We start from the raw sequence: 17,118 nt of genomic DNA, 5'->3' as shown, positions 1-17,118 counted from the left end.
TGAGAATAAAAAGCTTTACAAAAATAAAAAGCAATCTGCTAAAAAGTGAATTTTATTTATTGGTAAGAGTACACCAACTTCATCCCACCAGTAGAGAGCCATAAAATGGCTCAAGATTCCATCAGCTATACTCAGTATCTTCCTGGTGCTGCAACCCCAATAGAACCGAGAAATAAAGAAACAGTTAATCCTTTTGTGCTGGTGTTTCCCAGTAACCCCCTCGCCAGCAATGAACTTCATGCAAGGAAACCTGATCTCTGGCGTCAAAGAGTTAAACAATGATACAAAACCTGCCTTCTGTTAAGCATTTACTTTTACTCAGTTGGGGAATGAATCATCCTTCTGTTCTCTGAAACCCCTGTAGTAATTCCTGTAGAGTACTGTCACTAAATCTAGTAGAGAGGATGAAGATGCTGTGGGACTCAAACAAGCTGCTCAATGGATTTTGTTTGTTTGTTTGACTAATGTTAAATACATTAACTAATATGCTCTCTGGCAAATATAACAGCACAATCATGATCCTGGCACACACATATCTGACCTCTGCCAATTCAAAGCACAGATGAGATGTAACAAATTAAAGCAACCCCTTAATGAATTCAGAGCCTATTTTTAATACAATATAGAAAAATACAACATATGCATATTCTGTGCATTACATAAATCTCTAGTGATCCATTTTTCTAACACTGCACTGTTATAAATAATCATTTATACATCTCAAAATACTTTGCAAACATTAGTGAGTTAAGCATTTTTCTGTGAAGTAGGTAAATTAAAGTCACAATTTTACACATGGGTAAACTGAAGTAGAAAGGTAAAATTACTTACTCAAGGTCACACTGCAAAAGCGAGAACAGTATCCAGGGGTGAAAACTTCATCCTACTGAAGTCAAAGGGAGTTTTACCAATGACTTCAATAGGGCAGAATTTCACATCAGGAATCCAGACTTCTAGGCCCCTTCTCTGGTCACCAGACAACATTCATGGGGCTATTGAGTGGTTTTAAAAACTTAAGTAACTAAGATTCTTGTATTTAAACTCAAGTGTTTCTGAGTAATTGGAATATGAAAGTATTCATGAAATCACTGTGTCATCTGACTAGATTTATCTGAATATTTCATCTGTTATTAAATTCAATATAGGCATATATAAAACAAACTTACAGAAAGTCATCTCTTAAGTTCCCATTAAAAGTTCCACATAGACCTAGTGTTCTTCTCTTCCAGCTGGTATTGACTTGTATATATAGTCTCTCCCCATTTTTAGCAAACTGAATCTTTAAACCAAATCTCGTTTTCAACTGCACAAACAAAGAAGACAGGTTCCGAATTTCGATGTCCGCTGCACATAACAGGAAAAAAAAACAGAGTCGTTTTTCCTTGGTTAAAATATTTCCTACAGAAACCAGCCCCACAGTTTTAAAGGTTTTAACTTTTTTTTTTAAGTTTGAAAAGTAGAGAAATGCAATTAAGAAACCGTACACAACCTTACAACTCTAGAAATATCCCTGCCCACCCTCTACCAAAACATGTATGGAGACAACTGCATACCACACTGTGACACAGAAGCCCATGTGTGGCTTAATTCAGGTTGAACCTCTCTCAACTGTGACTCTCTGGTCCAGCAACATCTGTGATCCATGGATGTTGATGGACCAGACAGCCCCAGTGGACGGCCAGAGGCAGGAGCCATGTGGGGGCTGGGAACCCAGCCAGGCTGACTTCAGGAGGCTTAGCAGTGGGAATGCCAGCGGGCTGGGTCTGCCATAGCGGGGCCGTGAGCCCTGGCGGTGGGGCAGAAGTCTGCTAGGGTATGTCTACACTACAGCACTAATTCGAACTAACTAATTCGAATTAGCGCATCTAGACTTAAAAACTGTCCACACTGAGTGGACCCTGAACCGGGATTAAGGATGGCCGGAAGCAGTGCCGGCAGGGCATCAGATTAGGACTTAGAGCATGGAGCTGCTGTCTCAGGCTAGCCGAGGGCTGTTCTTAAAGGGACCCGACCCCCATCTGGGACAGACAGTTCTCAGGGGTTCCCCGCTTGCAAAGCAGTCCTGGCTTGGAGTGCCCTGAGTGCCCACACTCGGCACATCACAGCACTCGGCCATCAGACCAGCTGCACTTAGCACAGGCTGCCATCCGGAGGGGGGTGTCAATCAAGGGGCTTCAGGAGACCTTCCACCCCGAGGAGCCCGCAGAGCCAGCCCAGTCCTCCCCATCGGGGGCTCGTACCCCATTCCTCCCTCACCTCCTTCCACTTACCCCTTCCTGATGTACAAAATAAAGGACATGTGTGTTCAAAAATAGAAACTCTCTTTATTGAACAAAACTCGGGGAGACTGAGAAAAGGAGGTGGGAGAGGGAAAGAGAGAGGGTGGGAGAGGGGAGGGCAGCTAAAATGATCAGGGGTTTGGAACAGGTCCCATATGAATAGAGGCTAAGGAGACTGGGACTTTTCAGCTTAGAAAAGAGGAGACTGAGGGGGGATATGATAGAGGTCTATAAAAGCATAAGTGGTGTAGAGAGGGTGCATAAAGAAAAGTTCTTCATTAGTTCCCATAATAGAAGGACTAAAGGACACCAAATGAAATGAATGGGTAGCAGGCTTCAAACTAACAACAGAAAGTTCTTCTTCCCAAAGCAAATAGTCTACCTGTGGAACTCCTTGCTGCAGGAGGCTGTGAAGGCTACAACTAGAACAGAGTTTAAAGAGAAGTGAGATAAAGTCATGGAGGTTGGGTCCATGGAGTGGTATTAGCCAGGGGATAGAAATGGTGTCCCTGGCCTTTGTTTGTGGAAGGCTGGAGATGGATGGCACGAGACAAATGGCTTGGTCATTGTCTTTGGTCCATCCCCTCCAGGGTACCTAGTATTGGCCGCTGTCAGCAGACAGGCTACTGGGCTAGATGGACCTTTGGTCTGACCCAGTACGGCCATTCTAAGCTCAGGGCTCAGGGTCGGGGGTATCAGTGGACCACCTTGATTTTCATGCAAACCTGCTCCTGGGTGGCCAGGCTGGCAGCTATCCTGCCCTAGACGGCCACTTTCCCGTGCCTAGTGTGGAGGTCGTGCATGAGGTCCACGATGTCTGCACTAGACCAGGTGGGCGCCCGCCTCTTGCGGACCTGGGCAGGGTCCCGGGAGCCACCAGCCTGGTCCTGGGAAGAGGCGGAGAGCTGGGTGGCAGCGGGTGGCCGGCTTGAGCCGTGCCAGGTGCAGGGTCTACTGGCTAGGTGCTGGCAGGCTTGCACCTGGCATGGGCACCGTAGCCAGCCTGTGCCCCTTTAAGGGCTCCAGGGCCGGGAGGGGGGCAGAAGAGTTTCCCTGGTAGTGCCCAGAGTGGCCACCAGGGAAAGCTGGGGTGGGCTAGCCTCCCACTAGTTTGAATTAAGTGGCTACACAGCCCTTAATTCGAACTAGTTAATTCGAACTAGGCGTTAGTCCTCGTAGAATGAGATTTACCTAGTTTGAATTAAGCGCACCGCTAGTTCGAATTAAGTTCGAACTAGCAGTTTGCATGTGTAGCGCCTATCAAAGTTAATTCGAACTAACATCTGTTAGTTCGAATTAACTTTGTAGTGTAGACATACCCTTACAGTGAGACCAGGAAGACCACAACAACAGGGCCAGCATTGCCACGGTAGGACTAGCGGAGCCGGAAGCCCTATGACTAAGCAGTAGTCTGCTGTGGTGAGGTCAAGAACCCCGGTGGCAAGACTGCAGCTGGTGGGACCTGTTTTGCTGTGTCAGGTTTGGCAGGGCCAGGAGTACTGGTGGCAGGGCAGTGATCCACTGAGGCAGAGCTAGGCACTCCAGAGGCGGGACTGTGGGCTGCCGTGGCAGCAGAGCTGGTGATAGGTGGAGAGCTGGCCAGGAGCACAGCTGGGCTGGGCTATGGAATGGGGATGACATATTTAAGGTGGATGAGGAGGCTCCAGGCTGGGTCCATGCAGTTTGGAGTGAGGGAGTAGACTCAGGGATGGAGACTGGGATGGGAGTGCAGGGTCTGGGAAGGATTTAGGGTACAGGAGGGGTTTAGGATCTAAGGGGGAGCTAAGATGGTGGAGGGGGCTCAGGGCTGGAGCAGGGGATGAGGGCAGGATGCTTACCTGAGGCAGTTCCCCCCCTCTGGAGTGTGGGGGAGGGAACAGGTGGCTACAGCCCTTAAAGCCCCCTTCTTAATCCAAGGGTGCTTCTGGGGCTGGAGGAGCATATCCCTCCCCCAGCTACAACAGCTCCCTGTTGCTGGTGAGAGGAGCACATCTTTTCCCCTGCTGTGGCTGGGGGAAGATGCACATTTGTCCAGCCCCAAAAGGCAGCTGCCACAGCCAGGGGGAGAGGCCTTTCCTCTGGCTCCAGCAGCTCCAATCACAGCAGCACTAAGCCCCTGCACAGAGCTTATTAGAAAGCTTATTAAGAACCTTGATTATAAGTGCATCAAGGGAGGTGTTTTATGAAAGCCTGTGACACACTAGTGATTAATGGCATTGTAAAATGTATGCATTAATATCATATCAGGAATTATGGTTACTCATTGGTATTAAGTTTTATAGCCTATGTCCCAACACAGAGAAACAGACCTCTTCCAGATAGGAAGGAATGTTGCAGCTATTCACCTGTCTCCTATATAAATTCCTAGAAGACTTACCCAGTGTTCCTTGGATCCTTCAGGGCGGAAGGCTGGTGGTGTGGGTGGTGCAGGAGTCAGGGTAGAGTTTGGGGGGCTCAGGGCAGGTAGAGGGGGATGTAGGAGTCTGGGTAGGGGTTTTGGTGTGGGGGAACTCAGGAAAAGGGACTGGGTGTAAGGGAGCTCAGGGCAGAGGGGCTGGAAGGTCTGAGGGAGCTCATCAAAGCTGTCCACAGTAGTAAGGATGGTGCTGCAACTGCCACCTCCAGCCCCTTTGGGGGGGCTAGAGCTGTGTTACTCAGTCCCACTGCCAGCTCCTGGGAGTGGGGGCAGGGCTTCACAGCCCAGCACTGGCCGGTCATCATGGGGGAGGGGGATGGGCTGTTCAGCCCAGCCCCAGCTAGCCATCAGAAGGGTAGAAGGAGCTAGGGTTATGCAGCCTGGTCCCAGCCCCAGCAGTCCCTGGGAGGGAGGAGTCAAGACTGCACTGTTTTAAAAGGGGGGAAATTGAGAGAGAAAGATGAACTAACTTGCCCAGAGTCACACAGCAAAACAATATCAGAGTCAGAGACTCACACGTTCTTAAGCTGTCAACCTTATGCAGATGCCATTAAACTAAGTTGTGCCTCATTTGTATTTTGGCTTTCAAGATGTTACATGAAACTTGAATTAAGCAGAATCGTCCCTTTAGCCTACAGATGCTCCTGCAATAAATCAGAATCACTAACACCTGCATGTCTCCTTGCGGGTATAACATAGGAATTTCCCTCCCCTACACACAATTTATACAATATACACAACTTTCCATGGGTTATTAAAATTACGAAGATTTAGTCTTTTAACACTAGTTAGCACCTTTCATGGTTTGTGTCTTCCAAGGAATTATTTACTCGCAGAAAAGTCTAATAAGAAGCAACAAAAAATAGGAAGGTGAAAATGCGATTTCTGATCCATGTTTTTCTTACCATTAAAGTTAAAACCCTGGCTAGGGCCAATCTGGACTTCACCATCCCTGGTAAGAGTCACTTGCTTACTCATATCATCTTCAAGAATTAGTGTTACAGACTGGATGCAGCCATGGTCGAGGTTCTGAATAAAAAATAAATTTTATCAACAAACAGAACGATACAAAGAGTTTTTTACTAACACCGAATTAAAAATTTCAGTTTGGTCATCCAAAGCTAGTAAAAAAATACTTGACTTATAGCAACCACCAGCACGGTCCTCAGGTATGTGTGTTGTCTTCCATTGACCAAAATGTAAAAACTGGAAGCATCAGAGAAGAGCAAACACAGGGAGCCAGACACAAATATTGAGTGCAAAGTATACAGAGGCATGTCATACATGAATGTCTGGTGTACAGAACCAACTATTCAGGAAAGCACAGTGGCAAGCTAACAAAGGGCTTAGTTTCACAATATAGTCCATATGGGCTGATCCTTGGTGCCCACCCGGAAATCCAGAGACTGCAGTGGGCTCTGGTCAGAAATGAAGGCCTGGCCTATGTCCAACTGAAGGACCCAGAGCTAAAGTGCTGCAGAGCTTTAGGACATGTTGGCTGTCCCTAACAGAAGGCCTTTTCCCTTCCCTTTGGAATACAGGCAGGATCTTTAACTACAGAAGAAGATATAAAGCTCCAAAAAATATGTTAAAATACTATCAAGTATTTGACTTTTTCAAAAAGAAGGAAATTAAAAGTTACGGTTGCAATTAACTCAGACCAATAATGTGTCCTAAACTCTTCCACCCCAAACTGATATGGCTGGGATTTAATGTTTTGATATTTTCGTGAACTTCTTAAATATACTATTCCAAGGAATGTGATATATGAAATGACCAATAAGTGTCCCAGGCTGCTATGAAATCTCTCTTACCTAGCTGGCAGTATATTAAACCTGCCAGTCCTGTCAGCAAGAGCGATGTTCTGTCTAAAACACCTGTTCATGCTGTAACCAAATATGTGTAATCATGCATGAACGAAAAGGTCTGTAGACTTAATCCCAGAAAGGCAGCAATTGATTTTACAAAGCGCAATAGTGGTAACTGAAATAAAATACAGATCATGATCAAACTATATTTAGCCACTCAATATAAAAAGCAGCAAAACTGTTGTCAATTTTGTTTCTGATACTTTTACTACTAAGCATGCCTGGTTAATTTACAGTGGCTGGCTATGTAAGATTACCTGAATTTTTTATTAACCCATTTATCTTTTGAAATTCAATCGTGACCTTACCTGACCACATGGAGCTTTCTGTAAAGTGATTGTGAATTTGTCTTTCCCAGTGCCTTTTACCAGTATGTACTGACAAATCCCAAGAAATGTATAATGACGACCATCAAATGTTGTAAAATGAGAGTCACCTACGATGGTGCACTCAGCTTGAGAGAAAACAATGGTCAGTAAATAGGAAAGTTAATTTGCATAGAGCCTTACAGTCGGAGTTGGAAAAGAGGTTACCACATATTTTTCAAGCACATTAACCAACCTAAATTAAATGTCTGGTGCCACATTTAGTTAAATGTCTGGTGACACAATCTTTCATTTCTGTCAGAAAACACTTCATCAAATGCATTTTACAGATGTACCATCTCTAAGTTCTAATTAGGCACTCATCACTATGGTATCTAAGTGCTCTCCCCCTTCAAAATAAAAATTAATGCAAGACAAAGCCCAACAAAATGACTATAGTCCCCCCCCCCCCCCCATTACATCCTACAAGGTTTCTGGAATACTTTTCTTCTCTTTTCTCTACGGCTACATCTAGACTGCATCCCTCTGCTGAAAAAGGGATGCAAATCAAGCACTTCAGAAGTGCAAATGAGCCCAGGATTTAAATATCCCGGGCTTCATTTTCATACTCACGTTCCGACGCTGTGCCGATCAGGCTCAGCGTCGAAAGTGAAAGTAAAGTGTAACCACAGCTCTGCCGACAGTGGGGAGCATTTTTGACAGCTCCTGTACTCCTCAATGCAAGGAGTACAGGAGCTGCTGAAAAAGCTCCCCGCTGTCGGCAGAGCCACTGCTACACTTCACTTTCATTTTCAATGCTGAGCCTGATCGGAACAGCGTCAGAATGTGGGTATGCAAATGAATCCCGGGATATTTAAATCCCGGGCTCATTTGCACTTCTGAAGTGCTTGATTTGCATCCCTGTGTCGGCAGAGGGATGCAGTCTAGATGTAGCCTACATGTTTGAGTGTGAGAGCAATAAAGAGAGAGAGAGAAAGAGAAAATATGCAAGAGAGAGAGTACATGCTTCTCCCTTTTATTTTCCTTTTCCTTAGTTATTGACGTTGTGGGAAGGATAGATCCTTCTGCAGGTTGCCCACCACTGCCCTTAAGCATATCTTATCTTTTGCTGTTTCTGGGATACACATTCAGTATAGAATTATAAGACGGGAAGGGATCTTGAGTGATCATCTAGTTCAGTCCCCTACACTGCTGGCAGAAACATCCCTGAGAAGTGTTTGTCTAACCTGCTCTTAAAAAGCTCCAGTGATGGAGATTCCACATACTCCCTGGGACAATTTATCCCAGAGTTTAGCTGTCCTGACAGTAAGGAAGTTTTTCCTAAAGTTCAATCAAATCTGCTCATGCTGCTAACATCATTGCTTCTTGTCCTATCTTCAGAGATTAAGGAGAACAATTTTTCTCATTCCTTGTTATATTAACCTTTAAACTAACTTATCATATCTCCTCTCAGCTTCTCCAGACTAAACAAACCCATATTTTTTTCAGTCTTCTCTCATAGGTCATGTTTTCTAGACCTTTAATCACTCTTGTTGCTCTCCTCCGGACTTTCCCACTTTTGTCCACACCCTTCCTAAAAGAAATAGGCACCATATTCAAGTTGAGGACTAATTAGCTAGGAATAAAATGGAAGAACCATTCCGTATGTCTTGCTTAAAACACTCCCACTATTAAACCCCAGAATTATGTTTGCTTTTTTTTTTTTTTTTTTGCAATAGTGTCATGCTTTTGGCTCATTTAGCTTGTGATCCACTATAAGCCCCTATTCCCTAGTGATATCTATACTGCTCATAGGAATCATTAAAATGTGATTACCTGGACAGTCATGTTCAGTGCAGTTCCAAATGCCACCAGTACAAGTACTAAATAAAGCACATAAATAAATCTTCAGACATGTTACAAATTTACACTTCATTTAGGATATTCTTTCCCTGTATTTTAGTTAGATACAGATTATGGATTGTAGATATACATATAGAGAAACCTTGAAACATATACAGGCAGTCCCCGGGTTACATGGATCTGACTTACGTCGGATCCCTACTTACGAACGGGCCCTCCCCCCCCCCCAGCAGACTGGCAAGATGCACCACGGCGGTCCCGCCTCCCGCGTCCTCTGCAGCAAGAAAAGCCGCTCTGCGTCTCCCTGGTCTGCTGGGGAGGGGGGGCCCCCAGCAGACCAGGGAGACACGGAGCAAAGCCGCGGAGGACACGGGTGGCGGGACCGCCGAGACGTGCCGCGGTCCCGCCGCCCGCGTCCTCTGCGGCGAGAAAAGCCGCTCCGTATCTCCCTGGTCTGCTGGGAGGGCTCCCCCCAGCAGACTAGGGAGACGTGGAGCAATGCCACAGAGGACGCGGGCGGTGGGACCGCAGCGCGTCTCGGCGGTCCCGCCGCCCGTGTCTCCCTGGTCTGCTGGGGGGGGCACAGCTAGTGCGCTCCCCCCCCAGCAGACCAGGCTTTTCTCAACACGGAGGACGCAGGCGGCGGGACCGCCGAGACGCGCCACAGTCCCGCTGCCCGCATCCTCTGCGGCGAGAAAAGCCGCTCCGCGTCTTCCTGGTCTTCTGGGGGGATAGTGCACCCACCCCCAGCAGACCAGGCTTTTCTCGCGGACGCCTGGGGTAGAGCAGCTGGGAGGCTGCCGGGTTGGTCCCACAGCGCCGAGGTGTGGCGCTACTGGACCAACCCAGCAGCACCCCAGCTGCTCTGTCACAGGCGTCCAGATTCAGCCACTGTTGAAACTGATCAGCAGCTGATTCCAGGAAGCCCGGGGCAGAGCAGCTCTGCCTCGGGCTTCCTGTAGTCAGTTGCTGGTCAGTTTCAGCAGCGGCTGGCTTGGGAACACCTGGGGCAGAACAGCTGGGGCGCTGCCGGGTTGGTCAAGTAGCGCCGAGGAGCGGCGCTGCGGGACCAACCCAGCAGCATCCCAGCTGCTCTGCCCCAGGCGTGTCCGATTCAGCCGCTGCTGGTCAGTTTCAACAGCAGCTGAATCTGGACGCCAGTTCTGACTTACATACAAATTCAACTTAAGAACCAACCTACAGTCCCTATCTTGTACGTAACCCGGGGACTGCCTGTAATGTAATTAGTAAACATGCTACAATAAATTAAAAATAGGCAAGCAGATACATGAAAAAGAAAAGAGTGGATAATAAGATACATACCACTGACTGCATTCTTGTTCAATTTTTGAGCCTACAGGAAAGGCTGTTCCATGATAAATACAAGGGCAATTTGACACAGAGATACAAGTTCCATTGTCCATAACGAGACCTATTTTTGTTTAAAAATAAAAAGACTGAAAACAAGAACAGTGGGGCTCTGTTTACTCTGGTGGCTAATAGGGGTACCATTTTCATGATATTTCAATGGGTGGTTTTATCCTAGCAGTGCCCATCTCATCGACACGACTTCCACTGTCCAGAGGGGAGCCTTTGTACAGATGGGGAACCAGACCATTCATCTAGTTTTAAGCCAGACAGTCCAGATTCTAAGTGGTTTGTTCCAGTACTGATACAAAACCAGGCATGGTTTTGACGGGTATCATGGAGGAAGGACACCATTTTGAAGAGTTTGCCACTCCACCCTCACCTCTATCCCACCATGACCTTGTTTGTGCACAGTCACAGCAGTGCGGATGGGGCGGGGGGGGGCTCACCCTTTAAAATCCTGTCCTCTACATCAGTGGTTCTCAAGCAAGATTCCAGGGCTCTAACCAAAGAACAGGGCTGGCATTAGACTTACTGAGGCCCAGGGCAGAAAATGGAAGGCCAAGCCTGAGCAACTTAACTGTGAGGAGTCCCCTGTACAGAGGGACCCTGGACAATTGCTCTACTTGCTCCCCCTAGCATCATCTCTGGCTTTAACGTATTGGATATGCAGAAAAACAACTGTGGAACAGGTAGGCCATGGCATTTTTATAGCATATTATATGAGGGGGAGTGGTCCTCAGGAAGAAAAAGTTTGAGAAACCCTGCTCTGTTTGATGTGAGCTCACATGCAAGGTACAGCAGTGGGGACGGGGTCAAGCAGATGGTAGTTCCATGCTATTCTTTGGAAGTACTGGAATGCACAAGTAGACAGACTACCTGGGCTACAAGGAACTAAATGACTTGCCTAAGGTCACCCAGGATGTCTATGGCCCTACAGGGATTTGAACCTGAATCTTCCATGTCCCAGAAAAGTGCCTCAACTGCAGGGCCATCCATATTCACCATTATTCACTCTGCTACATAAAAGTTCACTTCAATGAAAGGGTGAAATCAGTGCTTAATTTGCACGGATCTGAATCCTAGCACCTCTAGATTTGGTAGTTCCAAGTTCTGGCACCTCGGGACTTGCTGCATCAAGTTAGGAATGTTTAAAAAATGTTTAAAAAAACCTCTGGCACTTACTTGCTTGAGCCTCGGCACCTCTTTCTTTACAAATCAAGCACTGAATGAAATTCAGCCCAGAGCAAGGTGCCAGTCAAGAGATGCACCACTTACTGGCTTAAAGGGGCTTACCGGGGGATTTTGTGATTGAAAGCTTTGAGCAGTTCTTTTGAAGCAACTTGAATTTCACACAACTTGAATCTGCACACCATGTACAATACCCACAATGATCGCACAAAACCACACAAGTTTCAAATGGAAAAGCCTGGTGAGGGTTACATAGTCAATAACCTTGCCTCTTGTCTTTTGTTGGGTCTAGCATCAAGGAGGATAACCTCCCTGAACACAGTATAAAATATCTACACTGTTTTAAAAACTAATAACAATTACGAAAAATCAGATAAACTAAGTTAAAGCCAATACCATGTTTTTATTTGTATAGCTCACCAAAGAGTTCACCCAAGTTTCAACTGTTAGGGTCTGGTTCAGAGCTGCACTGTATTCTGAATCTCTTTTAGAAGAATATAATACAACCAGTGTATAAAACATTAGCAGAAGAAAAGAAAGTATGAATATATTAAAAACTAAAATAGAAGCATATGCATGTAAAATATATATCTGTATTATTTTTAATTGTAAGCATGTAAGTCTATTCAGACACTGTAGTTGTATTGTCAAGTACTGTATTATGTTAATGGGAATATGTCATGTGAAAATATCAGATACTTACCATCTGGACAGTAACAGCCATCTAAGCAATGGAGGTTGCTGCCAAGACAATCCTTTTCAAATGTGCAGGTTGGCGGGCAACAACTAATGCAATCTCGATGGACAAAACTGTCTTCACACTTCTCAGCTAAAACGTGTACAAATTACACTGGACATTAGTGCATTGTTTCCTTTGTACATTAGAAAACCTCCATCAGTAATGTGTTCTTTTTTAAATGTAACACAACTCACCAAATAAACAGCTGTGCAATGTTCCTGGTATTATTGTTAAATAAATGCACTTTAAAAAGCCCATTAACACCTCTTCACTCATAATGCGGGAGAGAACGAGGAGGGGAATTAAACAGGTTATAGAATGTTGTAATAAACCATAAATCCAGGGTCTCTGTTTTATTTTCTCCCTATGACTGTAGAGGTGTTAATGGAGCTACTTCACCTTGAATAATCCCCAGAAATATGCACTAACTACAGGAGCAGTGGGTATGGTAGGCAGGAGGATGTTAAGCTTCCAGAACAGCCTCGTGTCCCCCCCGCCCCACCACCACCACCTATGCTCTGCTTCCGGTATTCCCACTCTTTCCTGCTCCAGCAGGGCAGGCTTGAGCTGCCTGGGGAACTTGGAGAAGCCAGGGCTGGCACCCTGCCCAGTACTGCACTTGGGGTTGCTGTGGTGGCACCACCCACTAGATGCTCTGAGACAGGGTCACTCTATGCACCAGGGATGGTGATGGGGGTGGAGGTGGGGGGCCATTGGCCTGGGACAGGAGGGAGCCAGCAATGGGGGAGGAGAGCTCTGGGCTCCAGCAGGGACTACAAGGGGAGGAGGAATGATAGGGCCTCAGGCAGGAGGGGAGGGAAGGGGCCAGAGCATAGGGCTAGACTCTCTTAAGTGCTGGTAAAACTACTTCTGCTAAACAATCAGTTTCATCTGGTATTTAGCACATTTCCCAGACCCTAAATACAACTCTGGGTAGCACAAAAGATTCTCTCTCACCAATAGAAGTTGGTCTAGTAAAAGATATAACCTCACCCACCTTGTGTCTTTAATATCCTAGGACCAACATGGCCAGAGCAACACTATATATGTTAGAATATAACATTTTAAAAAATATTAAATATGCTTTAATCATAATTGGATACAAAACTATCTTCAACTCAATGGACTACAATTGGACCTAACATTTAAAAAGCAACTGTAGACGTGAAACTGCAGCTTATTCACCAAAAATATCATTTACAAATACAGTGGTCCTCACACAACTGGGTGTAGTTGTGTAGTCTGGAAGAGTCATGGGGGACATTTGTCCCCCATCCCCACCCCCAACAGAGCTGAGGTATGGGGGGACTAAATTGCCCACTCTGGTTTGATGAATTCTGGAGGCTTCATCATATGACATTAGCCTTAACTGAAGATTAATCTTTAATTCCTGGAGAATCCAGGACAATCCTCCCTACCCCAGGGGTGGCACATGGGGAGATCAAGAAGGTACACCATGGTGGGAGGGTGTAACGGGGCAGTTGTCCTGGGGTCCAATGATTCAAAATGGCCCGCACACTCTGGGCAGCTCTGAAGGCTGGCTGGGGTTGAGGGTGCAGGCACTCTGGATGATTCTGAGGCCCTACCTCTTCTGCCCAAGGTCCTGCCCCTTCCAGGAGCATGGAGCCTGCTCCCCCCCCCCCCCCCCCGAACTTTTCCGAGGGTCTGGTGAGTCTCTTGGCTCCCCTGGCAGGGCTAGAGCCTCTAGGCAGTCCAGGGGACTAGTAGGAGGGCCTGGTGCCCAAAGCAGGAGCTCTGTACTCCCTGGCAGCAGCAGGGGAAGCAGAGCCATATGGACCCAGCTCATTCGGCTCTCCTAAGCTATGTCTACACAGCAACACTATTTTGAAATAACAGTCCGCGTCCACATAGTCGGCAGTTATTTAGACATAATGTTGAAATACTGTCAAGCTGGAGGACTTCTTACTCCAACTCCTGTAATCCTCATTGTATGAGGTGTAAGGGAAGTCAGAGGAAGAGTGCGCCATTTTGAAATAAGTGCTGGGTAGACAGCACCAAAACTCAAAATAAGCTATTTTGAAATAACCTACACAGTTGACATAGCTCAATTTGCATAGTTTATTCCGAGTTAAGCTCTGCTGTGTAGATGCACCCCTAGTGCACTGCTTGGGGGAAAAGAGGGGACCACTCCTGCACTCACTGGCAGGAAGTGGAGCAATGCAACTGAGGGAGCAGAGTGAGCTGGGGTCGCATTGCTCCAATTCCCCCACTGCTGCTGGGTGAGTGTGGCTGTGGGTCCCCTGATGCCAGCGACCCTTACCCCAATACTCCCTGGGGCCACATTGATCGGGGAATGGGAATGAAGGAAAAGGTGAGATGGAAGCAGAACAATGGCAGGGAAGAGGAGGGGGGGGTCAGAGCAGGGGCAAGGAGAGATGGAGATGGGGGGGTTGTCCCAGCTCTCCCTGAGGATGGGATGGTGGTCACATGGTCAGTGGCCCCCTTTTCCCTCCTAACCAGTCACTTCTACTCCACCCTCCTAACTTCTGCAAGCACTGAGCTGCCCAGGTAGATTTACTCTGCCCAACCTCCAAGCAGGGAACCTCTGTCCTTCCCACACTGCACCTTCCCCAATGGTAGGCCAGGCAGCTGAGCCAGTGTGGGGAGCAGGATGAAACAGCTGCTCCAGGTTGCTACCTTGGCAGCTGGAGACCACCTCCTGGGTCCTACCACCTGCCTTTTTCTTGTGGAAAAGTGAGTGCCCACAGGGAGCAGGGAAAAGGGGACTGGGTGTGGCTGGGCAAAAAGGTATAGGGAAAGAGTCAATGAGGAAGGGGGAAATGGGGCAGAGGGAAGAGAAGTGGATGGGGAAGGTGGATGGGATAGGACAGAGAAGGGAATCCAGGGATGGCAGGAGGAGCAGGAGCCCGCATGTGGCAATTTGGGCTCGCTAAAGGTGCATGATTAAAATAGACCCTGAAGGTAGATAAATCTTTTCCCCTCCCTTCCTTTTATCCCATCCTCTTTGCTCAATCTGTTATTTTTGTGTTTTGGGAAAAATTAATAAAACCTAGATATTAAAAAGTTGATACTTACTACAGGCAGGAAAATCCTCTCTCCAGTCCTGTACAGGATAGCCTGCATGTGAGCATGCTCTAGCATACTCTGTCACTGCTCGGCAGTAAGTTTCATCATCGTTCACTCTGAAGCAGTAAAATAAGCCTGTGATCACTCAATCCTAAATTTAATACTCAGCAAAATCTCTGCTACATGACATTGCAGAACTCTTCACAGAGTTGGCCCGGCACAATTAAAAGGGGCCACAATTTTTGAGATTTTAAATAGCGTTACTTGAAAAAGAAAACTAGAGATATCAACTAAGCTTTGCATTTTGTACCATTTGACCTGACAAAATAGTTTTGCTTTATTTTAATGTTACAACAAAGAATGAGTAACATTTATTACAAAAGATCAGCAACGCTCATTAAAAGAAATAAATTGGGAGAGGAAGGGTGATTTTGTGATGAAGGCAATGGTCTATAATTCTGGAGATCTGGCTTTCTCGTAAACTTCTCATCAGCCCTTAGGGAAAGTCACTTTCTGTCTCACTTCCCTATCTACAAAATGGGGATAATAGCTCCCAATCAAATTGCTCAAAGGATACATTCATTAATATTTGTATTATGCTCAGATATTCCAAGGACAGCAGTCAGAAATAGATTGATTAGATAGTCACTGTTTTATTTAAAAGTGAGAAGATAACCGTGAAGGATTTTGTGTCAAAACAGACTAACCACAACAAGACATCTATGGAATAAGCAAGGTTATAATACACAGTTTGGAGTTTGTTTTTCATCACAACAAGGCCAAACTTCCAAAAAAATTGTAAGACTATGATAGTGTGTGCTCCAGTGCCTTCAAAACACCTGTTACAAACTCACCATTTCAAAACTCCATAGTGATCAGTCTCTCTTTCTAGCCTGCCTCATCTAATCCAATTAAATGAGTCTTAATGGAAAGAATGACTTGGCATATAAACTATGGCACCAGAAGGAACTTCTTAAACTGACACTAAGCCACAAGATGAGAGTTCTCTTTTATAAACAACCTAAGCCTAAATTAATGAGATCCTGGGACACAGAAACTTCACTCAAATTTCTAAATATTCACACCATTCACATCACACATGTGAATGAATTTTTAAAAATAAAAAATCAAAGCCCCCTGCATATTGCCTTATTAACTCAATGCCATCCTGAAAGTTTGCTTTCCATTGCAAAAGAGAAGGTGCAATTAGTCACTGAGATGTAAACAGGCATTATAAAAAAAATGTAGATCCTGCCTGACTTCTGTGCCCATTGAAGTCAACAGGAGGTTTTCCACTGGTTTCAGTGAAAACATTTTTAGCTACAAGGTCATTTCCCTGCCACTGGGGGGAAGGGCTCAGGCACTCATGCACCATGCTACTTCATATCATCTGTCTGTAAATGATAATAATCTAGTCTCTTGTGGTTACTTCAATCTAATTTCAGTTGGGTTTAGTGTGCAGGTATTTAGGGACCAGTGCTCTCCAGGTAGTCAGATTAAATGATCTAATTGTGCTTTTAGCTTTAATCTCATTGATTGTAATAAACCTGTATCTTGCCATCTACACTGTAAAGCAAAAGAGAGACTCAAAAAACAGTCATGTATTAGTCAGTGTTAGTCATATATTGTGACAGGAAGTATAATGGAAGCAAGGATTCCTTCAATTCATTGCACTGGACGCCTTCTGTGCCCCCATTTAAATAAATAAATGGCAAAGCAGAAAATAAATAACTGATGACACACACTCTGGCAAAGTAGTCAAAGATATAAACAAATAACAAATAGTGATGTCACTAATGTTATTTACTATGATATCATTCTTATTGAGAGACCCACAGTATGTTGCTTGGTCAGTTATTCAATTTCAACACACATGAGGGAATAATCACTTCTCATTTAAATGATCTCACAAGGTCTAACAGAAACCAGCACTGTTGGAAATGCAGATGATGCTAGTAAACAAGTCTGGAATGGGGGGAAGGAGGAAGAGAGCACAGTAAAGGAAATTCTGAATAATAAGGGAGATATAATGGATTGCATT

At 45.6% G+C, this 17,118-nt stretch overlaps 1 protein-coding gene across 1 annotated transcript in view; it reads right to left on the bottom strand.

Moving 5' to 3' along the window:
* OTOGL (otogelin like) overlaps positions 1-17,118 on the bottom strand; it is a 148,965-nt gene that overhangs the window by 106,095 nt on the left and 25,752 nt on the right. The window contains exons 11-17 of the mRNA XM_075932401.1: positions 15,087-15,193; positions 11,994-12,119; positions 10,055-10,163; positions 8,705-8,751; positions 6,872-7,017; positions 5,601-5,724; positions 1,167-1,344 (exon numbers count right to left, since the gene is read on the bottom strand). Of these exons, the coding sequence (XP_075788516.1) occupies positions 1,167-1,344; positions 5,601-5,724; positions 6,872-7,017; positions 8,705-8,751; positions 10,055-10,163; positions 11,994-12,119; positions 15,087-15,193 (837 nt within the window). The remainder of the gene's footprint in view (positions 1-1,166; positions 1,345-5,600; positions 5,725-6,871; positions 7,018-8,704; positions 8,752-10,054; positions 10,164-11,993; positions 12,120-15,086; positions 15,194-17,118) is intronic.

This window comes from Pelodiscus sinensis, chromosome 1 (genome assembly GCF_049634645.1).
Source record: "Pelodiscus sinensis isolate JC-2024 chromosome 1, ASM4963464v1, whole genome shotgun sequence".
In the NCBI taxonomy this organism is placed as follows: Eukaryota; Metazoa; Chordata; order Testudines; family Trionychidae; genus Pelodiscus; species Pelodiscus sinensis.
The sequence above is the reverse complement of the archived record's forward strand: the minus strand, read 5'-3'. Positions and strand labels throughout refer to the sequence as shown.